At 40.4% G+C, this 26020-nt stretch overlaps 1 protein-coding gene and 1 long non-coding RNA gene across 3 annotated transcripts; both read left to right on the top strand.

Moving 5' to 3' along the window:
- Positions 1 to 436: 436 nt before the first annotated feature.
- On the top strand, positions 437 to 25915 carry LOC103706038 (flowering time control protein FPA-like). Of its 2 annotated transcripts, XM_026804252.3 has the most exons (7): positions 898 to 1034; positions 4490 to 4582; positions 8849 to 9094; positions 9255 to 9386; positions 9543 to 10450; positions 10580 to 11968; positions 25560 to 25915. In XM_026804252.3, the coding sequence occupies exons 2-6, from the start codon at positions 4529 to 4531 to the stop codon at positions 11946 to 11948; spliced, it is 2709 nt and encodes a 902-aa protein (XP_026660053.3). In that variant the 5' UTR covers positions 898 to 1034; positions 4490 to 4528; the 3' UTR covers positions 11949 to 11968; positions 25560 to 25915. The 2 variants fall into 2 exon arrangements, with proteins under 2 accessions (XP_008788213.3, XP_026660053.3); XM_008789991.6 differs by lacking the exon at positions 4490 to 4582 and having other exon boundaries at positions 437 to 1034.
- On the top strand, positions 4589 to 8824 carry LOC148714493 (uncharacterized). The gene is made up of 2 exons (XR_015974857.1): positions 4589 to 4795; positions 4913 to 8824. It is a non-coding gene; the product is annotated as an uncharacterized LOC148714493 (long non-coding RNA).
- Positions 25916 to 26020: the final 105 nt, after the last annotated feature.

Here is a 26020-nt window from a genome sequence, read left to right as displayed (position 1 = left end):
TCTAGGTTCGAAACGCGCGGACGTCGATTAAATGTTGGGGACCGTATGCCCCCTACCTGGATACGCTTGGTGGGAACGCTATCCGGTCTAGCTGGCACTGCGGTGGCGCTGGAATGACGTACTCATACGTGGGGTGACCCATGGGTCGGAGAGGGTATGAGCAAAAATTTCTACCTGCATCGAATATTTTCTGATGAAAGAAGGCCCAGTGGAGGCTGCCATGCTGGAGGTTTCATGTTCTCCCCTTTTTTTTTTTTTTAAGCAAAAAAAAAAAAACCAAATTCTTGCCAAATTCCGTATAGTAATCAGGTGGGGCCCATTGTGGAACACTGGAACTCCCCATGTCTTCTCCTGACAAATCGCCGCCTCCAGGAGGCAGAACACAGTTTCACGGTACGGTGGACTCACACAGAAACAACCCTATATAAGAAACTGGGACACGTCTCCCTGCCCCGTGCCCTAGGTAGTGACGCTTCTCTCTTTTCTCTTCTGCTATCCTTTCGGCAGCTACCCCTCGGCCCCGTTCTTTCTCCTCACCGCCCTAGGGCTTCTTCCCGGCTCCTAAACCCCCTTCTCTCCCCCCATTCGATCTTCGAATCAGCCTCCCCGCATCGAAATCTCCGGAAGACCCCCTCCTTCCCACTGTTCCCCAACCCCGATATCATCCTCTAACGCCGTTTCTTGTGGATTTCTTGGCCCGGATCTTTTCCAGGGCCTCGGCGCCGCTGATGCCGTCCAATAAATCGTCTGGAGGGTCGTCGGACCACCACCGGCGGCTGCCGTCTAAAGAAGGGAACGACGATGACCCCCCGTCGAGCGTTCTCTGGGTGGGGAACCTCTTGCCGGACACTATCGATCCCGATGTGATGACCTTCTTCTCCAAGTTCGGCGCACTGGACTGCAACACGATGCACGGAGCCAGGAGCTACTCGTTTGTGTTCTTCCGGGGCATCGAGGAAGCCAAGGCTGCGAAGGATGCCCTCCAGGGTTCCACGCTTCACGGGAATACCGTCAAGATTGAGTTTGCCCGACCGGTTTGTACCTCCCCTTCGTGTAATCTGATATGCATTTTACTTAGATTGATGGAAGATGCATCTTTCTTCCCTTCTTTTGTGTGTTGTTTGTGTGTTAATTTCTGCGGGCAGATTGTGGGGATGGATTCCAAAAATGCATTCTGGGTTAGGTTTAGTTGTTTCCAATTAGGACACGTTTCTTCGTTGTTTTCTTTCTTGGTTTTGTATTTGGCTATTAGCGTGGCGGATCTTTAGCAAAAAGGTAAAAAGAGAAAACGGATTACAAGATTTGATAAACGAGGCAATGTGGTGATCTTTTTAAGTACCGAGACGGAATTTCGGAGACAATATATCGCATCAAATAGAATCTTATGAACTTCAATTTTTGTGGATGGTTCCTTTTTTTTTTTAATTGATTTTTTTTTTTTTTTGGTTTTTGACCAGGGTGGTCTGGGCCTGATTTTTTTTTCCTCATCTGATTAGTCTTTGGTTATTAACAAGGAAGGTCGATACAATATGGCAACTTCTGTGCTTTCTTATCTAACAGTATCTTTAATAAAATGCCATCACTGAGTTTAATAACATGTCTTTTGAGCCAAATTTGTAAATGGGATGCATTGGACACTGGGAGTGGTTTAAATTGGCACTTTGATTCTGTCAAGAGCGTGATATTTGCGGTCCTTGTCATGCAGGAATTATGCAGTCTTGTTGGGGTTGGAGCACTCTAGCATGACACAAACACATATACACATTACAAAGGTGGTTGACATTAAAATGATAGTCTTGTAAAGCATATTCACACTCTGATGGATTATACCCTAGTTAGAGCTGATCAAAATCGGGCTCGGGCCGGGCTCTACAGCAGAAATTAGGCCCGATGGCTATGCCCAGACCCGGCCCGGCCCGACTGTCGGGCTTAAATTTTTGTCCAGGCCCGATCCAACCTTATAAATCTGGTTCCAGGCCCGACCCGAGAGGCCCGACCCGACGGGCCCGACCCGAGAGGCCCGACCCGACACCCGACCCGACAGGCCCGACCCGACACCCACCTCCCTCCCCCCCCTCTCTCTCTCTCTCTCTCTCTTCCATCCTGCACCTCGTAGCCGGGATCGAGCTCGAAGAGGAGGAGGACTGCCGGCTCGCACCCGGCCGTCACGGCGGCGATGGTCTCGCGGAGGCGGTCCACGCAGTCGACGAAGTCGAGATAAGGGGGGACGACGCGGTTGATGCGGGCGTGGAGGACCTTGGTGGCCATGGCCTGCGAGCGGTGCCACCGCCTCGGTGACCGCGTCCAGGGAGTCGAGGCCGAGGGAGAGGCGGGCGTCCACGGCGGCGAGGCCTTTGTCCTTGCGGGCGGAGGCACGGAGAATGGAGACGATGTTGGAGCGGGAGGCGCGGAGCGCGGCGATCACCGCCTCGTCGTTGTCGTCGACCGCTATCGTCGCTCGCTGCTCCTCCTGGTGCGGCGGCTCTCAGCGAGGGAGGGGGGGTGCGGCGGCTCTCAACGAGGGGGGGGGGGGTGCGGCGGCTCTCAGCGAGGGAAGGAGGGGGGGTGCGGCGGCTCTCAGCGAGGGAAGGAGGGGGGTGCGGCGGCTCTCAGCGAGGGGGAGGGGTGCGGCGGCTCTCAGCGAGGGAAGGGGAGGGGTGCGGCGGCTCTCAGCGAGGGGGGTGGGTGGGTGGGTTTGGTTTAGGACTTTAGTCTAGGGTTTCTCAAAAAAAAAAATTTAATATATTATATTAATGTTTTATGGTCGGGCCGGGCCGAACCGGGCCATTTTTAAAAGTTTCCAGGCCCGGCCCGATTTTTTTGGTCGGGCCGCTTTTCCTGCCCAGGCCCGACCCATGGGCGCTTTTTCAATGCCCAAGCCCGAAAATTTTCGGGCCGGGCTGGGCGGGCTGGGCGGGCCAGAAGGCCCGTGATCACCTCTAACCCTAGTACATGATGCGGATCCCTGTGATTAAGGATATTACATGGCAATCAACAATTTTTTCGATCATGAACAGAGGTGCCTTTTGCATTTGAAATTTTAGACCGGAAGATTCAAAATTGTTAAAAGAGAACAAGAATGCTAGTGGTTGATTGTATGCTTGCAAAATGTAAAATCATTGCACTGAAGCAAGCAAGTGTAGGAGTTGGTGTTTTTAATTCACCTTTTTTTGGGGTCATTTCGTTTTCTCACTGTTTAGTCTTTTTGGCGTTGACGGTCGTGAAATTTGACTACGTCTTACATTGCTAGACATTATTTTATGGAATCTTTGAATGCTGGAACCATAAGAATTTGGTTTTCCTTTTGTTAATTCTCTAAAAGGATATTCCTTATAGTAAACTAACAAATAACTTGGAAAGTTGCTAATGAAACTTGGATAACTCTACAAACATTGACAATCTAGTTCATGTGCAGCATTCTATGAGCTTGTGTAGTTTAAATTACTAAAGGCGGATTGAGGCAAAATTTATGCAAGTTTTTCTTCCCAATTAAGATACCAAATTCATCATATTTTGTAGATTCGATGTAAAGGAGGGAGAAATCATTTAATTGTCTATGGATAAATGTTCTTGCTTTATACTTTCAAAATGATTGCAAAAAAGTCGCATTCTTATAGGGCAAATTGAACATAGCCTATTTATTTCTAAGAGCAAAGTCCAGTCAAATTGTGTACATAGAAGATAGATGTAGGGTTGAAAGCAGTTTTGCTTGCAAAGAAATAGATGGGGCAATGAGCTAGGTGCGCACCAGCCAATGTCTCATGAACACATCCACCTAGGTGTGCATCAGTTTGACCGATCCATAGGCAAGTTGGCCATTGGTAGTGAGCTAAACTGCTTCCATAAATAACACTAGAATATAGAGGGAATATAGGATGTTTTGTATCTTGTGCAAGTTCAATAAGTGCGGGGTTTGATCACCCTCCGAGTCTTATTTAAATTCTTTGAACTGCTAAATTCTGACCCACTACTTGTGAGGTAGTGGTATTGTTTTGGATTTCTAGTTAGATAGTTCTATTTAGGTGCTAAAGCTGAAACACATGGAGTTTTGTTATTGATTTGTTTTTGTCCTATATTGACCATATGTTGGCCAAATCGCCTATGATAGAGTGATGGTTTGTTATTAGCAACAATTGAGATGCCTTTGAATTAGTCAAATTGTTTTAAGTGAATGAAATCATTTTTAATTATTAGGACTAGGGTTAAGGTGGTTAGCTCTCTTTAAGTTAGAAAAAAGAATTCCTCTCGTGACTCGACCTTTCTGGAGTAATTAATGCTTGCAGCATGAAGCTCTTTTATTGACAACTCAAACTGCTGTCAGCAATTTGAATCCCCTTTAGAAGTTAAACTTTATGCATGGATAACTGCTATAGTGTGGAGCTCTTTTATTTACCATATAGTTAGCAATGTCATTCTCGCGCCTACGATGTAGTCATTGAGGACATCTTATTTTGAGTCAATTCTTTTTCCTTCTTGGATGGTAAGGCAGGCCAGTGGATGATGAAGCTTTCGCCATAGTGGGGTCTGGATGTGCGCAACCTTATCCCTGCATGAGGAGAGGCTGTTTACGTGTTTCGAACTTGTGAGTTTTGACCTCCAAATCTCAATGGAGCAACTTTACTAATTTGCCAAGGCTCCGTCTTCCTATTGGATGGTGGTGGACTATAAAGTAGCATATATTGTAGCTTAGTGTTTGTTGTGTCTTTAGATTTTAATTATGGTTTCTAATTTGAAAGAAATTTGGTTGTAGGGCTCAGGCGTACCCATAAAGGTTGAGAGGTTCAAGCAATTCTAAGTTTGTTGTTTACCACTCTATTTATCTTTCTTAGCTAAGTTGCTATAAGATGAATATTTTTTTATTTTTCATTTCAAACCCTATCTTGCAAATGGTACCACATTTCAATCATCACAGGCTGCTTTTGGACATACCATCAAGAATAGAGAGCTCAAGAGGAATTAATTTAAAGCAATAATTGCTGCTAAGTGATCTAAGGGGGACAAACTTGGATTCGCTTGATTACAGCAGTTGAAGGTGATTGGAAGTAGTTATCTTGCGAAAGCGAAAAGGATAAGGTTGTAGTTGCCCAGTTATGGTATGCTAAGACTGTGCAAGATATTGTCAGTACCATGATTGGCAGTGGAAAGCAATACACTATTACAATGTTGTTGAGATCGAGCAAGAAATATTGTTTGTTCATTTAGTTGGGTGATTAATTGCATGTAGCAAAAGCAAAATTGTTCATTTAGTTGCATGGTTAATTGCATGTAGCAAAAGCAAAACTGTTAATCATCAATAAGTGGTCAAGTGTGCAAGTTACTTGTTGGCTAATTCCTATTTGTGTGCTACAGTGCCTAACTGGCTAGATGTCCCGGGGTGACATAATTCCTAACCTATAGCATAGGTAGCTTCGCAAGTACCTGTTTGATTGATCTGGCAAAGAATTTAGTTTAAAAGTTGCAAATCATCTTTCGCTGCTTCAGCATCATTTAATTATTATTAAATTTTGCCTTATATTTGATGATGCAACGATATACATGCTTGAAGTCAAACCCTATATGTATATATATGTACGTATGTATATATATGTGTGTATATATATATATATATTAATTTTTTTCTCATTAACAAGAGGAAATACTTGCAACAGAAGATATGGAAATAGTTTTTAGAACTTTTTCGAAGGCACTAAAAAGTAGCCTGCATATGCAACTAGTCAAGGTATCATATCACACGTATGCAGCATGCGGGTACTTATGTAGGTACATATGTGGTTGGCATTTTAATAATGTATAAAAATTAATAAAATTCATACAATAGGTAATAATAAGTGAAAATCAGTAATTAATAGATGAAAATTCAGGAAATAATAGGAAACTTATATATTATATCTTTACACTTATTTGCGAGCTTACTTTGATATTGTAGGACATTAAACTGAAAATGCTGATATTTTCCAAAATAATGCTTAAATTTCAGATATGCTATAGCTAGGTTTAAAGTTTCTGTTCAGCAATCAAGATGTCTAATATTTAATCTATTAATCTTCAAAAAGACGCAAAATTGTTTCATGAGGAAGCAACTTATCAGACAAGCCATTTTTATCACAGCTCATATGCTAGCCGCATATGTGAGCCATGGGCTGTTTAGTTGCTTGTTAGTTCATTATAGGCCTACCCAAATGGAATGCGGTCACCAAGCTGCATCGTATATGTGTATGCAGGTGCATAGATGGGGCTTCATTTTAAAACCTTGACTATTATTGGTCAAGTAAAAAATAATGTAATCAGTGACATATATGATTGGTGTTCCAGCTTAAATGGTAATGATTCCATAGCTTTTTTGGTCATCCAACTTACCAGTAATTGGTTCTTGGGTCTAATGTTTTTTGTGAGTGAACTCTTGGAATGCTTGTGTGAAGTGAGAGACATTTATAGTTGACTTTAAAAAAATATAAATTATGCTACAAACACACAGTGACATATAGATTATGTATATATATGATTTGGGATATATTACACTTACTAACGTACACTTGTACATAGATAAATACATATAATAGTGGGTGGCAAGTGAAATTATTTTTTAACATCGCCAGCCTGCCTAGGTATGGGCCTTTAACTTTTAACTTTACTAGCGTCTACACCTGACACCTGACGGGTTAAGTTATAATTGCCTAGGCAATCTATGACCCTTCTGTAGCGTATGCAGTTGTCCAAGCCCCAAGGAGGCTTCTTCCAATGAGAGTAATGAGAATAGCATCATAACATGTGTAAGTCATTTTATGGTTATGTTTGACAACTTCAAAAACTTCCAGTGTTTTGGTGATTCTATCAGAGTATGATGATGCTGCTCGTGTTGAGTTTCATGCATTTTTTTCTCGTGGTGTTCATAAAAATTAACAAATCATATCTCAAAGGAATAAACGTTTTTGATGTTTCTGTAAATAACAAGCATGTATTTTTCTCCATCTCAAAAAAGAAAAAATAATGAAGCTGTGCAATATAGTTTAAATTTGAAAATCCTAAAAAATCCTCACGTATTATTAAAGGTGGCATTGCTGAGGTTGTCTATTTTTTCCTTGTGCATGCACACTTTTCATATGCACACAGCATGGCACATAATGGCTGTGTGGCTTGCTTAACTCACGCCAGTAGAGGCAGCATAAGTGATGTAAAATCCTTGTTTTTAAATCCACTTTACAGGATCTATGTATTGTCAGAATTTGCTGTTTGATCATTTTACATATGCTATGTTAGTTTTTTTATTTCAATGATAATTTTGGAAACCATTTTGCTGTCAGTCATGTTGTGCAAGAGGACAAGTCACAGGGATTTCACATCCTGTGGGAGTGGATGATTGCTTATTTTGTGGGATGAATATGAGTTTATCGATCTCAGTGGCAACATACCAATTCCAAGGGCATTAAATGCTTTGTTTGCCTGCTTATTACCAGTTTCCTTTTACACGTGGTGTAATGGTATTTAATTAAACTATGTAATCTTTAGCACTCCATCCTGCATGGTAATAGTGTTGTTCAGAACAATATGAATTTAAAGCTGTATAATATTGTTTAAAAAACCAATCATTTGTCAAACTAAAAAAAAAGCATATTGAGTTAATTTGCATATTATATTGACATCACATTGTTATATGTCTGATATGTTTCTTTGCAAACTGGCTGACATTATATTTGGATAATACATTGGCATATTTTGGATCTTACTGAAACATATCACATGTTATTGGGTTCAGTGTTTTCACAAGGTGCAATATGTGCAGCCAAAATGCATATGAGTTTTAATAAGGCCATGTTTACTGTTGAAAATGTGGCAAGAACCCTGTTTAGTTTTTTGCATAATTGTTTTGGACATCATGGTGATGTATTAGATATCATGTTCTTGGTTTTATCATTAATTTTGGAGAATATTAGTTTCAATGCTGAGTCGCTAATCGCTTTATCCTTATTTATGTTAGCATTTGGAATGCTGTTCTGCTACCTTACATGTATGTATGTATGGATGGATGCACAGGATGCACATGCATGTGTACATATTTATTTGCGTGCATTTATATATATGGAAAGCCTTAATATCCTTGTCTACATTGATGTTTGGGTATGGTAGCTTGAAAGAAGCAATACTTCGAGTGTTGCAACTTTTTGTGTTGATGAGGTCAATGCAATTCAATTACATTATGTATTTAGTTCTGTTGAGTTCTGTAAATACTATATACCTGTTGCATGTTCATAAGCCTAAAGTACTAAGCACATGGAAAACAAAATGTGAGAGTAGTCATATGCAGCCCAAGATTATCTACTTTCACTTTTAATTGAGCTTTTCAAAGGTCAGAAATCAACTAAATATGAATTGTTGCAAAAGAAAGATCTGCATTTTTTCAGTTACGTTTAATTATATTTGATTGTTAGTAAGCAATTTTTCCATCCCTTGTTTACTATACTCTGCTACATTTTAAAACTTTTAAGTTTGAATTCTAATTAGGGCCTTTTTATATGCTTTAGTAAATCAAATTTGAACATAGAAATAATTACAGGCAGATCCAGTTTGGGATTTCATGCACTCATCGATGCTTTCATTCTTTTTCATGCCTTTTCCAATTAATCTTTTTACACTAGAAATACATACCTGACCCATATAGATGTGACCGCACCTATTGATTGTGGCATTTTTTTTCCTTTAAGTTTAAGTTAATGTGTATATAATGATATAATGATATCTTAAAGAACCTAAGGGTCTTGATTGAAGATTTTCTTCTAGGTCTCACAGTCATTAATGTGAAAAATGACATACAGAAAGGCACTGAAACTTTTCTTTTAATTTTTGGTTTCAGGCAAAAGCAGTTAGGCATTTATGGATTGGAGGAATCAGTTCATCTGTCACAAGGGAACAACTTGAGGAGGAACTTTTGAAGTTTGGGAAGATCGAAGAGTACAAATTCCTCAGGGATCGGAACTCTGCGCTTGTTGACTATTACAAGACAGAAGATGCCATTGCTGCTCAGAAAAATATGAATGGAAAGCGTTTAGGTGGTGAACAATTATGTGTAGATTTTCAGAGATCTCAACCTCCTAGAAAGGTGTGTAGTTAGTGCTCTCACTGGCTTTCCCATGTTATATATTGCTAGCGTGCCTGTTGTCCATTATTTTTTTTAATTAAAGTTTTTGTGACTTTTATGTTCTTTTGTGTACATTCTATTGTGGTCCTGATACCATTATGATCATGAGTCATGACTATAGGATTGGCCTGAACATCGAGACTCAAGGAGTGGACACTTAAGCAATCGGAGTATGGGGCTGCAGGAACGGTCGCTGCCACCTGATGGAAGAAGTTTCTATGATTCTTCCTATCATGGGCCTAAGAGGCATATGGTATAGCTTGAACTAGAAAGTTGAACTCCTGCAGGATATTCCATGACATGTTTTGATCTGCATGATTTACCCTGCTATCGTCAATTGAACTTCAGATTAGAAGTTTTACTTATTTATGGACTGTTTCATGTTTTTTGTTCATTCAAACTTTCTCAGCCTTTTGGAGGACGAAGAGATGGCCACCCTAGTAATGTTCTCTGGATTGGCTATCCACCTTCAGTTCAGATTGATGAGCAGAAGCTTCACAATGCCATGATTCTGTTTGGTGAGATTGAAAGAATCAAGTGCTTTCCCTCGAGGAACTACTCTTTTGTTGAATTCAGAAGCATTGATGAAGCTAGGCGTGCCAAGGAAGGTCTCCAAGGGCGCCTTTTTAATGACCCCCGAATACAGATACTGTTTTCAAACAGTGAGCTTGCGCCTGGTAAGGATGATCCACCACCATTTCCAGGGTTTAGAGGGCCTGGACCAGAGATGTTCTTTAACGAAGGGCCTATTGGACCTTTGGAATTGTATGGTCCTGGTCGTCCAATGGCCCCAAATAGTTTTCCTGGATCTTTGCTTCCTAACAACATGCCTGGATCCAGTATTTTAATGAGGTCATTTGGACCGCAAGGATTTGATCCTCGTCATGGAGGTCCAGAGTTCCATGATTTTGGTGGCACTGCCATGCCTCCTAACTGGGGACGGCGATCTCCATCTGCACCGGGTATTCTTCCTTCTCCACCTGGTTTGCGCCCTCCTTTCCGACCCATTCCTGGTTTACGGGATGAATTTGACATTAGAGATGTGAAGAGGTCAAGGACGGATGGCTCTTCTACTGATAGTGCTTTCTTCCATGCAAGGAGGGTGGATGGTGAGGGTCTTGGAGATCCCTTTGGGTTTTCTCATCCCGATAGAGGTGCTTTCAGTCAAAGCCGTCTAAGTCCAGTTCTTCATGGCCATGGTGAACTTCGTCCTTCTCCTGATAGTGATCATTGTTGGCGTGGTATTATTGCCAAAGGTGGAACTCCTGTTTGCCATGCTCGGTGCGTGCCAATAGGAAAGGGCATTGACACTCCTTTGTAAGTTTTAAGTCTTACCAACCCATTCATGAGGAACTTTATAAAAATAATTGGTTATCCTTTATGATGATTATTATAAAAGTAATTGGTTATTTATTATGATGATTGTCATATGAACTTTTCTGGCAGGCCTGAAGTTGTTAATTGCTCAGCCAGAACGGGATTGGATATGCTCACGAAGCACTACGCCGATGCCATGGGCTTTGACATTATCTTCTTCCTGCCTGATAGTGAAGAAGATTTTGCTTCGTACACTGAATTTCTCCGTTACCTGGGGTTAAAAAATCGTGCTGGGGTTGCAAAGCTTGATGATGGGAGTACTCTTTTTTTGGTGCCACCATCAGATTTCTTGACCAAGGTATTGAATATTTCTGGTCCTGATCGTCTATATGGTGTTGTTCTGAAGTTGCCACAGCAATCAACTAACGCTGCAGTGCAACCACATCTAGCATTTCCTCCTCTGCCATCCCATTACATTGATCAGCAAGAGGCATCTGGTTCTCAGAATGGTTATCAGTTTGTCCCACAAAATGAAGAGCAAGCTTCAAAAATGGATTATAATCGGTCATTGTATGAGGAGCAAATGCATCGTGCAGGTCTTGGGAAATCACTGCTGGTCCATGCTGATGAGCCACGTGCAACACAACCAGCTTCCCTGGATTATGCTGGCAATTCTGCTGCTGCTTCCCAGGTGGAGGTTTCCTTGACTCCTGAACTTATAGCGACTTTAACTTCTTTGATTCCCAGCAACAATCCATCATTGGCTGCTGTGACTGCTCAAATGCCAGTCGCCACTGGCAGGCCAACTTCATCTTCTGCTTCTGTGATACATGATCCCTCAATGCCTTCTCAAGGGTGGAGACAGGAACAAGCGGCATCTTCTAGTGCTTCCTTAGAGCAACCAAGCCATCTTCCACAGCATTTAGGCCAACAATTTAATAGTCAGGCACCACTCAACTCTCATTTTGCAGCATATGCTAACATCCCAAGTGGACAAGATCATTCTACACAACCTATTGTTGGAAGCACACAAATTCAGAACCCTGCTTTGAACATGCCAGAAGCTCCATTTATTCTGACTAGACCTTCAAATAATTATTCAATGCCACCCCAAGGTGGCCAATTTGCAGGCACCCAGAGTAATCAACCGTATCAGTTCGATTCTTCTTTGGCTTCTCACAGCAACTATGGCATGTTACAGACAACAAATGCCACTGGGGTATTCAACCAACCAGTTCAGCAGCAGTTAAGACCCACTTCATCTGCTCATGATCAAATTGGAAATCTGCCCCAGCCCCAAATTGCCATTCCGCCTACTCAAGGGCAACAGCCACAAACTGTTCTGTCTGGTTCAGGTCAGGGTACATCAGATGGTGATGCTGATAAGAACCAAAGGTACCAGTCAACCCTTCAGTTTGCTGCCAGCTTACTCCTACAACTTCAACAACAGCAGCAAGTGAGTGCTCAGGCTGTGCAAGGATCTGGAAATCAACATTGATAAATGTTCTTGTGTAGCAGGTATTCTTTTCACCTCGATTTCATTGATTTAATAATATGCTGAACTTTCTTTCTTAGTTTAGTAGCATTCCTTAATGCGATTACATGAGTATCTATTAGATGCATATAGTTTAGTTTTTTGTTCTTCCTTTTAACTATGCTTGCAGTAATATTATTATGACATTAATATAACGGTAACTTGTTTTTTCAACAAGTTTCACTGATAAATTCTAAGCACTTCTGATGATTGACTGCCTATTATATTGATGATAGAAATCTTAGAGCTCTTCTGTCTTTTATTGAGTATTTGTCATAACTTTCATGAGCTTAAAATGCAGGCTATTGTTAGTTTTCTATGAGCATGCCTTTTCCCCCCTTTTTCTTGTCTAATGCTGAAAAGTAGTAGTAATATTATGATTCACAATGAAGCAAGGGAAATAGGTCAATCTAAGCGTTTGTCAGGTTTATGAGAACTATGGTGATTTCAATCTCATATTCGATTGTTTCTAAATTCATAAGTTTGGCTATCTTCTATATAGTGGGAAGCTAGAAGTTCCATTAGATCGTTTGTGGGTAAAGCAGGCATAAAGTTGACAATAATTTGATATGATGCTGAAATTTATGAAATCATAAAGTTTACAAGAGCATAAAATGCTCGTAGTAATTAAATGTTTCATTACAACATCATCATCATCATTCATCACTTTAAGATTCAAGAAGAAAAATATAGTTATACAAACCAAAAAGTTAATAGGAAAAAATGATACTGTAATGCTTGAATTAGTTTTTTAGTGCTCTAGAATCTGTCCAGAAATATATGAGCTGACAAATATATTTGAGCTGAAATGACATTCTCAAACTCTTGAAAGCTATATCATAAAACGTATAAATTTATTACCACTGTAAAATTTCGAATGTTGGTTTATGGCATAATTAATTACAATATGCAACCTGTTTTTTTCTTGGATTAGTTATACCTGCCTTAAGAAGTTTGGTCTCTGGATAATGTTTCTTTTGAGTTATGGTGTTATGATGATTATTGAAGTGCTTAGTACACTCAGGGCGGTTGTATCTTTTGAGTGAAAGGAGGATTCACCTTCCTTCGTGTGAATCCACTGTAGGATCGCATGATGGTAGCTTCTAGATCTGTGTAGGCGGATGAGTGAAGTAGCTCAGAGTGCTTGAGATCTTGTGCATGACGCGATCCAATGGTTAACATTACAAAAGAAGAATAATCATTCTTTCGCGCGAAAGATACAACCCAAACCTTGTACACTCACTGAAATTCGTTGATATTGCACGAGTCTTTTTATGTTAAGCAATAAACACATCTGTGGGTCAATCATTGTTGAAATGCTGTCCTTTAAAGCACGCATACTTCACAGAACTAACTTAAATGTATTTGTGGCAATTGAGATAGAATTTTGACTAAATACTCAATAAAAATAATTCACATGATAATTTCCTCGTATTCTTACCCTCGACAATGAGGGGCACACAAGATTCCTCATTGTCAATTTCTCTGCCATATTATATCTGGGGTCACCTTTACAAGAGAGGGATTAAAGGATGAAAATGCATGGTGAAATTCTTAAACTGGCCTGTGCCCTTGGATAACTGAGAAACCTAGATAAGAACTTCGTTTTTCCTTTTATCTCTTTTAGTGATTTGGATTTTTCCCCTCTTTATTTTGAAATGTTGCAATGTTTTATTTTGTTTTTTATATGTATAAATGTAAGACAACGAGAAGTTCAAAATGGTGGTGTTGGTGCAAAAAAAATTGAAGAACTGTCTTTCCTGCTGATCCTTGCTTCGTTTATTTTTTCTTGACGTGCTTAAACCAAATTATTTGGTCACCTCAATTTCAAATCTTAGTAGAGAATCAGCCTTTTGTCGATGAAGGCCCATATAACCTTATATATCTTTTCCTACAAGTCCTATGGCCTGCATTCTCATAATGCTTTTTTTTTAACCGCACCAAATTGGAAATCAATCTTGAACCATGGGCATTTAGATTACGAGGTTCATTCGAATATGAAATCCAATCCCGGAAATACAACATCCCACTTTTTTTTACTACTCAAGGCTTTATCTACGATCGAATTATATTTCTTCGATGCATCATTGTCAATATAATAGGAACAAAACGTGATTAGCTTCTGGCTAGTTTGAGGAACTCCTGCCGTCCAAAGAATTAGTAACATGGTAGAGGGGAGAGGCCAGACTCCCTATCAAACCCTAATTGAATGGGAGGCGTGTTTTGGGAGCGTTCGAAGCCTTTGCAATTTTAGTTCCCCCTCTTATCTTCGATGGACTCGAGGAATCCCAACAAATAGAGGAAACAAGAGGCAATCGGATTAGGAACTCTATTTTCGAAGCCTTTGCGATTTTACTTCCCGCTCTCCGATGGACCTTGGGAATCCCAACAAATAAAAAGTATCTCTTATCTCCAATGGACTGGGGAATCCCAACAAATAGAGGAAACTAGAAGCAATTAGATTAGGAACACTTTACTTTTCAACTCGCAGTCATGCTTGTTTCCTTTTACGCTACCTGATACTTTTATTATAAATGTTCTCCTATGCTAACAGGATAAATATAGAATCAACATGAAGCATGAAGGTCGGTATGCTTGTGTAGCATCTCCTTGGGTGAAGCTTTATTGATAAAAGAGGCTATTTACAAACACGTTTGTGAAGGTTATGTGTTTGTGATGAGAAGCTCTATGACTAAAGTAAATGCTTTGTCTAAATTAATTTTTAGATCGTAGAGAGACAGCTGGGCCGCTTTAAATATTGTTATTATATCTTCGAAAGGTATATTACCCTATAACGAAATTTTGGGCCCCTAAAAGGTACATTAGCTTAGAAAAATTTTCGATATTTGACATGAGTAATGTGTTAAAAAAACTTATTTTGAAACATAAAATATTTTAGATATTTTTATTTAGCTTTGGCTAGATCAATGCATGGAGCATGTGACCTCGAGCTAATCATAATGTTTCTGGTGAGTTTCCTCCTTTGTTAAAGGATGCAACAAATAATAAAGATTTAGGCAATCCATGTTTCTCCATTTAAAGTGGGAATTATATTCAAAATGTATGCAGTGCCACTGCCCTAAAAGGTGTTCAAACATCATTGAGGGCGTTGTAATAGTGCTGTGGATATTAGTTTTAGAATTTGGAGTTGGATTTTAATATGCCGCCTTGTTAGATTCACTCTATGTAGAGATTGGTTTGGGCATAAAACAGAGGTGTATGGATTCCTGGCTCATGCTTGCCAAATAGTCATTGGGAAACGAGTATAACCTAGGAATGGTTGTTCTGGTCAAACATGCTATGACAGCCATAATGGGGGAGCTGCTATAAGCTAGCCCTTGTCATAAAAGTTTATACCTATTTTTTACTTTTTATAGATAAATAACCCTAGTTTAAAAGTTACTCAGAAAATGGTAGCCAAACAAAAATTGGAACAGCTTGTGGTGTAACTATTCCCATCATAGGCATAGTTTTTGCTATTCTTATTGTATTCTTGATCCCAATGCAGCCTAATAGTTAAGGCATCGAAATGTGCTTGTACTTTTATTTTTTAAAGAAGTCTGTAGTACATAAAGGAGAAAGAGGCTTGTGATATGGAAGATTGCTAGGGGCATAATTCTTGGGGGATTCTATGGTTCTCTAATCTTAGTGCATATGTGATCTTCTAGATGAGTTTACTTTTCTAAATTATAATTATGTACTTTTTGTAGAAACTAATGACGTTATGTCTAGTGGTAATTTTCTAGATTGTTAATATTTTTTCCACCTGATGCTATAATGGTGGTGTCTTAAAAGATTGTATTGCAAAAGTGGTTTTCATAAAATGGTTATGTGCTAGTGGGATGGTAAGAGGGCATAATACAACGTGGACCTATGCAGGGTAATTGTGAAACTGGAATTACACTAAATAATAGTGGCAAAGTTGGTTTGTACTGGTTATATGGAAAAAAGGGTTTATTTAGTCAAAATAAACTGTTTAGGCAATTGGAAATGAGGTCATTGCTAGCCTTCGTCTGGTTGTGTATAAGGCCAACATCATATTACAGAGTTGGTTAGTTATCCTAAGTTTAAGTTCTTGACTAGTACCGTTCTGGTACATAATATTAGTTGGAAGAGTAGTAAATTTTCTTTAAGTGGCTTCAAATTGTTGCATGAACTTCAGTTAGGAGAGGTAAGTAAGAGGAGGAAAACAATTAATCAATTGCATGCCAAGAGATACTTGAGACCTGGAGAGGAGGTTTCAGGAGTATAGGACTTATTGACTAGTCGAAAGAGGTAAAGTTCAAAGGAGTTGAGATGGATTTTAAATTGAATTAATAGTTATGTGAGTAAAAGAATTATAGTAGTGGGCAAACTCTTACCAGCTCAAATTTTGCAATGATATGCATGGATGTTGACAGAATTAGATGGTATCAAGTTCGATGCGTTCATATTTATGTAAGTACAAGAATATCTGATGGAAAGCATTAACGTGGTAGCATTAAATTATGGAAACAATTATATTTGCAAGTATTCTTTTTTGTATTGCCTAATGCCCTATTTGAGGAACATGAGGAAAGTAGGGAAGCGCCAATGCCTTTTATGTAATAGTGTATTTGACAATAGATAAGTTGCATGTTGACTTTCATGTTAGTTTCCCTTTAGATTGTAAGAAAGTACTGGCATGGTAACTTGTATGTAGATTTACTTTTGGAATTGACGAACTATGGGATGGTATTGTTGTCCATTATTTGAGTCCGTGTGGGGATTTGATATATGAAGTCCGGTGCTACTTGCAATAAAACCGGCAATATTGACTATCCATGCCTTTTGGCATTCTTGTCACTTCAAAATATCAGGATATTAGGGCGGAGATCGATGTTGTAGGTTGTATACAAATCTCGAGTAATTTGACTTTTTCAGAACTTTAAGTATCCATTAAACTTGAGGGCCAATGATGATAAGTTTTTTGTCAAAGAAGTTTCACTTACATGCTTTTAAGAATCAAGAATGGGGCTTGCCCAGTGTCACGACTTGAGAGGAGTTCAATGAGATTCAGCTTGCAAAATTCTCTAAAACCTATTAGTTTGGTAGGAAGGCAAAATATATTTCCAGGCTCTTATGGAAGAAGCTAGAAGGATCTTAGCCCATGAAATTGTGACACCTGTACATATCCTATTGATTCATTGTAGCTGGTAGTGCCTATGAACGAAGGGACGCCTCATCGGCCAAATCACCGAACCAGAGAGTTGTAAGAGTTCTCTAGTGAATACTGCTCTCCATTCTTCCAATCTCTCTCTCTCTCTCTCTCTCTCTCTTGTGTGCTTCTCTCCTCTCTCTTGAGTGTTCTAGCTTGAGTGGTTAGGGTAATAGGCTGACCCAATGGTTCATGCGATCAAGCAAAGCAAGTGCCGCATGGGTGCTTGGAGAAATTCCAAGCTTGTGATAGTTGATATTAGAGCCTATTTGTGGAAAGAAGCACCATGGCTTCAGAAGCTGCCTATGTGCATAAAAAGGTGGTCGTGCAAAACCCTAACATAGGAAGAAGGGGAAAGGAAGCCGAGACAGTGTTGTGATCAAGTGAGCTGCATGGAGATAAAGGTTGCCAAGGTGGAGGTGGCTGTGGCCGATATAAGAGATCAGTTCGACGAGTTGGAGCAAGGCATGGAGGAGCTTCATGACGACTTCGAGATGCAAGTCAAGGAGCTTTATGAGGACAAGCTAAGCATTGAGAACTCCGTGGAGAAAGCTCAACGTCAACAGAATCTCACATTCCAAGCCCAAGTTTTGGAGGTCTTGACTAATCTTCAAGCTCTATTCGAGGAGATGAAGAAGAGCGTGGAGGGGACTAAAGTTGATTGGGCCATATGCAAAAAGGCCATGGCTAATGGAGTTGTTGCTGCTCCTATTGCAAGTTTCACTCCAAAGATTGAAGTTCCTAAAGCTAGGAGTATGATGGCAAAAGGGATGCTAAGAAAATTGACAACTTCTTATGGCACATGGAGAGATACTTCGAGCCACTCAACATGGAGGATGAAAAGCTCAAGGTAAGAATGACTCCTCTCTTCCCTATTGTTCTTGCTGCTGTGTGGTAGCGTAGGAAACATGCCAAGATGGAGAAAGGTACTTGCTTGAATTGATACTTGGGATGATCTAAAACGAGAAGTTAAGAAGCAGTTCTACCCCGAGAATGTCACCCATGAAGCATGGAAATAAAGGTACTTCAATTTGAGACAGTGAAGGAATTCTCCTCCCTCATGCTTTAAATTTCTAGTATATTGGGCTGCCATCGAGTTGCACAGACGTGGTGTGAAGGACATCCCAACCGCCCTCTTGGTTGTGAAGACCTTAGTGGAGTTCGTAAGGCCAGAGTCTTCCAAACTAAGGATGATTATGTCAAAGATAGGGGAACAAAGTGGTTCGAACCATCTTATGGCATGGAGTTCTACCCTATGGGTGAGCTCTCAAAGGGTGGAGGCAGGCCGCCAAAGGGCAAGAAAGTGGACAAAGAAAGGAGATCTTGAGGTAACTGCTTCCTGTGCGAATGGTTCACATTACCAAAGAGGGTAGCACTCAGTGCCATGATCGAAAAGCGTGAAAGCTAGAAGGTGCTTAGATGAGTTGCCTTTGACTCCACATCTTGAAGGTTAATCTAGTGCCCAAAGCTACAGGAGATAGGATCTTGATGTATGCTGAGGCCCGCATCAACGGCATGTCCACCTATGTGATGGTAGACACGGGTGTGACAACTTTTTCAAGCCAGATGAGGCAAAGCGACTTAGGCTCGAGGTGATCAAGGAGAAGAGCTGGCTGAAGACAGCGAATATTGAAGTCAAGCCCTGTGATGGTGTAGCTCGTGGGGTGGAGTTGCACTTAGGTACTTGGAGCAGCAAAGTTGAATTCACGGTGGTGACCCTCATCGACTTTGACATAGTGCTTTGCATGGAGTTCTTGAGTCAGTTCAATGGGGTTTCCCTTGCCTCAATGCAACTCTATGCTCATTCTTGAAGGAGGTACCATCATGGTGCCAACAATTGCCAAACCCAATTCAAGTACCAAGCTTATCTCTACCATGCAAGCAGGGATGTGAAGAAGGGAGAAGTCACCTACTTGGCTACTTTGAGGGACTATGATGGATGGCGAGGACTCTAGGGGATTTCCCAAGGAGATTGAAGGAGTCCTTGAAGGGTTCAAGGTTGTGATGTCGCCCAAGTTGCCGAAGAAGGTTCCACTTAGGAGGGAGGTGAATCACAAGATTGAGCTGGAACCAGAGCTCCACCACTTGCAAAGGCACCTTACAGAATGGCACCATCCGAGTTAGAAGAGCTTAAAGGGTAGCTCAACGAGCTCTTGGATGCAAGATTTATTCAGCCTTCTAAAGCCCCTTATGATGCCCCGACACTCTTTCAGAAGAAGCACGATGGAAACTTTCGTTTGTCTCTTAACAAGGTAGCTATGAAGAACAACTATCCAATTCCTCTAATTGCAAACTTCTTCAACCAGCTCGGCAAAGCATGGTACTTCTCCAAATTGAATTTGGTTCGGGTATTGGCAAGTCTGAATTGCAGAAAGAGAGGAAGGCAAAATCACCTATGACGGGGTATGGGGCATTTTAAGTTCCTGGTGATGATGCCTTTCGGATTGGCCATGCCTCAGTCACATTGAGCACCTTAGTGAACAAGCTATTCCACAACTACCTTGGTGACTTTGCCGTGGTGTATTTGGACATTGCATGAGCATGTGGAGCATTTATAAGCCATTTTCGCAATTTGCAGTTTTTCCTCTACGTAAAGAAGAAATGCCTCTTTTCCCAAAAAGAGATTCAATTCTTGGGTCATCGTGTTGGCCGCGGTATGATTTGCAGGGACATGGAGAAGGGCAATGCTATCCAAGAATGGTAGGCCCCTACCAAAGGGATAGAGTTGCGGTCATTCTTGGGGCTTGGCAACTACTGCAATCGGTTCATTACGGGTTATTCATATCGAGTTGGACCTTTGATTGAGTTGCTCAGGAAGGACTGATTGTGGAAATTGGTCTCCTAAATGTTAGGAGGCTTATGAGGAGTTGAAGGCAGTAGTGATATAGGAACTAGTGTTGCAGTTTTCTAACTATAATGTACCATTTGAAGTCTGTACAGATACCTAATATTTTGTTCTTAGGGGAGTTCTTATGCAAGAAGGCCATCCTATGGCTTTTGGGTGCTCGAAGCTGAATGATATGGAGAGGCAGTATCCCGTTCATGAAAAGGAGAATGCAGCAGTTAGTCACTGCTTGAAAGTGTGGAGACAATATCTCCACGATCATGGGTATGTGGTTAGGATCGACAATGTGGCTCTCAACTACTTCTAGACATAAGAAACTCTCTTCAAAACTAGCTCATTGGTAGGACTTAGTAGAATTTGACGTCCCTAGAGTACAAGCTGGGGCATATGAACCAAGTTGCCGATGCCTTAAGTAGCAAGGCTAAATTGTCAAAGGAGATATCTCAACCTAATAAAGGAGGGCATAGAGCATGACACATTGGCTAATAGATTGGTGGACTTAGCCATTAAAGGGAGAACTAAGCAATTTTGGGTGGACAACGTGCTACTTACCAAAAGGCGCCACATTTTTGTTCCAAGGTGGGGTAACATGTGGAGGAACATAATCAAAGAATACCAAGTGGGTCGGACACTCGAGACAACACTGTACTAGGGCCTTGGTGGAGGCAACATACTTTTGGCCACAAATACATGTGGAACTCTATGTGAGGACCTATCTTGTTTGTTAGCAAAATAAGGTGGTGACTCAAAGTTTTGACCAGGTTGCTAGAACCACTTTTCACTTTGGAGCGACGGTTGGAAAACATCAACATGGCCTTTATCGTCGCCCTAGCTAAATCCAAGCGGTATGGATCAATTATTGGGGTGGTCGATCGGTTCTCCAAATACGCTACACTCATACCAACCCCTAAGGATTGTTCAGTTGAGGAGATGGCCCAATTGTTCTTCGAGCATGTGCTAAAGTACTAGGGGTTGCCACAATCGTTCATCAGAGGTCATGAGTCACGATTCACCCGTATTTTTGGATGGAGTTGTTCAAATTGATGGGCTCAGCACTACACCTCCATAAGTTTCCACCCTCAAACTGACAGGCAAATTGAAAGGGTCAACGCGCTACTAGAGCTATACTTGAGGCACTTCGTGAATGCTAATCAACAGGATTGGGCCAAGCTACTTGACGTGGCTTAGTTCTCCTACAACCTATAGAAAAGCGAGGCGACCAAACAGGGCCATTTGATTTAGCTATTGAACAAACAACTGCAAACAGCCAATACTCTAGTTGCCAGCTGCATGAGATCAAGTCCAGCAGCTTCTAAGGTAGCAAAATCTCGGCATGAGCAAGATGTGGCACGTTGCTGTCTCGACAAGCTACCAAGAGAATGAACAATGTGGGGATAAGAAGAGGAGGTTGTTAGAGGTGAAATTGGGGGACTTAGTGATGGTGAAAATATTGCCCTCACAACATACGACCATTTGCAAGTTACACAATGGCCTTGTCCGCCGTAATGAAGGATCATTAACCATTCTAAGGAAGGTGGGCAAGGTGTCCTAAAAGGTGGGGTTACCTCTTATTAAGCTTAAGATTCACTCCTATGTATGTTGAAACCCTACCACGGAGACCCTGATGACTTTGATTGAGGTGAAACCCATGAGAGCTCTGCGGGCATCTTGACATCCTATGACAAGGAGGCGAATGCATATTGGCAGACTGTGTAGTGCGATGGAGTGGTATACCTCCTAGACGGGAATATTTGGTGAAATGGATAGAATTGCCTGATAGTGAAAGAAGTTGGGAATCCATTGAAGTGTCGTGGCAATATGAGAAGCTAGTCTAAAAATTTCATTAAGGCACGATGAGGGTGTCACAGACTGAGGTTTGAGAGAATGTGACGGCTGAATCCTTCTGTGCAACATTGGGTGCACTGGTTCTTTATTGAGTGGAACCCAATAAGATTAAGCTTGCAGAATTCTCTAAAACCTACAAATTTGGTAGGAAGGCAAGATATTTTTTTAGGCTCTTGTAGAAAGAGCTAGAGGGATTTTGACTCTTGAAATTGTGACATTTGTACACATCCAAATAATTCATTGTAGCTGGTAATGCCTATGAAAAGAGGGGAGGCCTTGTTGGCGAAATCACTCGAGCATAGAGTTGTAAGAGTTCTCTAGTAGAATACTACCCTCTATTTTTCTATGCTCTCTCTCTCTCTCATATGTGCTTCTCTCCTCCCTCTCTTGAGAGTTCTAGCTTGAGAGACTATGGTAATAGGTTAACTTAGAGGTGGTTGCTAGCAATAGGCTGACTTAGAGGCTTGGGAAATAGGCCGACTTAGAGGGGGTTGCAGGCAAGCAAAGCTTCTAAGTGCTTCATGTGTGCTCGAAGGAATTCCAATCCTGTGACACTGGGGTTGCCTAAATTTTTTATTCTTGTTTTGCGAATGGTTACATTTTGTGCCGATTTGCAAGCCAATTCATTATAGATCATTTTAAAGGGGCGACCTTCCATGAAACTATGTATTTTCATATCTTTGCTGGGATTCTAAGTGAATAGGATTTGAAATAGAGTTGGAATCTAATCCTATTATGAGCTAGATGCTTAGTCCTACTAGAACTTAAATTTTTGAAAGTCATTACTAGGTCCATTGCAAGGACTTCAAAGCTTTGAGAGGATATCTTAGTTTGATAAATGGGACCGTAAAAGGTTCCGAAAATTTTATTAGTGTGGATGGGCTGATGAATCCTGTCAAAGGTTAGGAAGAGATCCTAAGAAAACCTGCCTATTTGAAATCAATTATGCAAATCATTAGATAAAATTGAATGATGCATAAACTTTTATCGAATAAATAATGTTTTTTCAAGGTGCTTATTGCCTATTCTTGTAATACTTTTGCTTGCTGAAAACATTAACAGTAATTAAGGATGCATTTTCTAATACTACTCTTGGCAAATTGGGTTCATTACTACGACAGGTTCAATACCAAATAGCTAAATTTTCAAACTAGAATTTGAACCAAGTGAACCCATGAATAACATAGGGCTTGCTGTAATAGTCACACCCAGATGCGGCTTCGTTCTTGGAAGGTTCATCTCTAGAAGTTTGGACTTCGGTAATTATATTGTTGGAAGGTTATCTCTCTCAAAAAACGTCCATGCAACGATGTGTTTGTTCCAACCTTTTTTATCCAACTATTTCGATGTGGTCATGTCATGAAGACACTTGGCATGGGTGCCAGGAGTATTGAGTGCTTTTAAGTGTTGGACATGGCAATCTTCAAAAATTTAGGCACAAGGACACTTGGCATGAGTGTCAAGAGCACTGAGTGTTTGTAAGTGTTGGACACGACAGACCTGAAAACGTAGATGTAATATATATTACACGCATGCATGCTTACGCTGTTTCTGTTTTGGTTGAAAGAGTACTTAAAATGAAAAGAGTTACAGATTCTATGTAACAGACAAGTTAAAAGAATAACCATGAGTTTAGATATATTGAGATACTTGAATGCTAGTTAACCATGATACATTTGTTTAAAAAACAATGATAGTTTTCTTAAATATTTATATATTACGATGATTTTAATTGAAAATATAATAGTACTTTTGGAAAGATAAGTCGTAAGGGCCAAGGTTGATAACTTGCATTTTTGAAGGAGGCCATTGATTTGTTGAATATTTTGATGCTTAATTTTTGTTGTGTTTCAATATTTTCATTATATAACATAGTTTGGTAGGTTCTCTTTTTGTTCACAAAATACTTGGTTGATTTGGTGTATTTTATGAACTCTTGGAATTCTTGATACTGAAATCTACCATGCTTGAATGAACATGCAAATGGATCTGCAATGTTCCTGGTTCTAGTTTCAGCTTAGAGTTCACGGGTTCTTCTTAATGATATGTGATAGGTTGGACATCCTCCAAACATTAGAACTCCGGTACAAGGTGTACCTATCTTGTTTCCAATGATGATCAGAATAAAACATTAAATTTCATTGAAGGCCCACAGAGATATTGCACTTTTAGGATATACATATTTGTGGCCATGGTAATCATTAAATTAGGTTGACTAGGGGCGTTTAGCAAAGTAATATCAGGTGGTGCATTACTTATGCTGGTCGCAGGGCATGTCAATGGAGAATGACGTGACCGGTTAGATGTCCACAACTTCAACTGTAATCCAAAGCATGGTGCTCTGGAGTCTTCTTCACCAATTTAGCAAAATTTTTGATATCCTGATCTGATTACTATACAGTTACATTATAAATCAAAACATTCTTCTGAGATGCTAAAGGTTGAGGGTTTGGGGGGGACTTGAGTTGAACACTTCGCTTCATGTTGGTCGCCGCGATGCGATTGCCGGCGGCTTTGCATTCCGCGTGCTCTGCTGCGCTGCCCGTAGCTAGCTTACGTTTTAGGAAGATTGCGTGCCACCGTACAAGTTTTTTTTTTTTTTTTTGGGACGTGAAGTTTAGTTTCTCGGCTGCACCATTAATTCACATCCGTAGCATTTGATTAAGAATTTTGAAGCTCTTTGGAGTTGACCTCCGATTTCCAACTGGTGATGGGACGTAAAGATTCTCCATGTTTCACTTCCGTAGCATTTGATAAGAATTTCGAAACTCCTTCCAGTTGTCCTCCAATTTCCAACTGGTGATGGGACATGAAGTTAAATGTCTCGACAACTATCCTTAGTTAAATAAATGATTCTTAGTTTTACCTCTGGAGCGTTGGGGCAAAATTTGAACGCCAGGTCCATCTCCGATTTCCATCAGGTTCTCTTTTTACGGGATTTGGTTGCGATTTTCCCTTATGTTAACGCTGCCATCTCGGTCGAAGATGTAAGCATCTGGAAGTGAATTTAGGTATGCAATGTGTGTAATTTGATCTTTCGACTGCTCCGTGGGAGTTGGTTGCGAATTTTGTTTATGTTAATGCCGCCATGTCGGTCGAACATGTTGGCATCCGGAAATGAAATTAGGTATGCAATCTGGGTAGTTTTAGTGATCTTTGATGTCTTGTGCGAATTTGATATGGAATTTAGCTTCTTTTTTTTTTGTCTTAGTTTAGACCTGGGTCTATCTTGGAGTTGCATAGCTAATTAAACCATGATATGATCATATCCATCGCTAATCTAGTGTAGGTTTGCCGATTTTTATCTCTGAAAAACCTTTTAAATATTATCATTGTCATGTTCTACGAACATAAGTTGTTCTAACCCGTAATTCTAAAAGAAGCATTGCTACTCTGCTGTCGTAATTCTAGAAGAATCGTTGCTACCAATTGAAGGAGCATCAACGAAAAGCACAATGCAAAAAAATATATTTTGAATTTGCGAATAAATTTAGCTTCGATTGTCTAGCTTTGATATGCTGTGTTTTAAACATCCACTGTGCAATACTGATAGCGTGAGGAACCACAAGTTAGAGAGTGTCTTAAACTGGCGAGCAGGACTTTCTTCTACAAGAACTTGCTCATTCCTTCCGAAACCTACGCTTGAATAAATGCCTTGTGTGTCGAGTCGCTGTCAAATTTACCAATCTATTATTATTTGTCTTTGTAGGTGATAAGTGAAGGTTGGCGTTGTTTTCACCATGTATTCCTACAGGAGGAGACGTGGAAGCAATCTTTTATCGTGGTCCGCTAATGTGTTGGAACTGGAACTGGGAGTTCGATCTACCATGCAGCCCTAGACGAGAGGCAGTGCTGTATGGACGAATGCATGATGAAATTGTTTTCTTTATTAAAAAAAAGAAAAAGGACTGGGCTGGTAAGCAGAGAGAGTTGTATTATTAGGACAGAGGGACAGTATCTGATGATGTGGCTTTAGGTTAATATGAACCGAACAACAGTCTTAGATTCTGTATGGTCGTTGCTGTTCCCTTTAAGTGCTGTTGGTGATAGTAATTTTACCCCTTATATTCGTTGCTTTATATATATATATATATATATATATATATATATATATATATATACACTTTTTGTTTGTTCTAATAAAATGACAGAGTGTAGCCGTTCCTCAAA

This window comes from Phoenix dactylifera, chromosome 2, assembly GCF_051530095.1.
Source record: "Phoenix dactylifera cultivar Ajwa chromosome 2, Ajwa_hap1_PhDact_Kaust_v1.1, whole genome shotgun sequence".
NCBI lineage: Eukaryota > Viridiplantae > Streptophyta > Magnoliopsida > Arecales > Arecaceae > Phoenix > Phoenix dactylifera.
The sequence above is the reverse complement of the archived record's forward strand: the minus strand, read 5'-3'. Positions and strand labels throughout refer to the sequence as shown.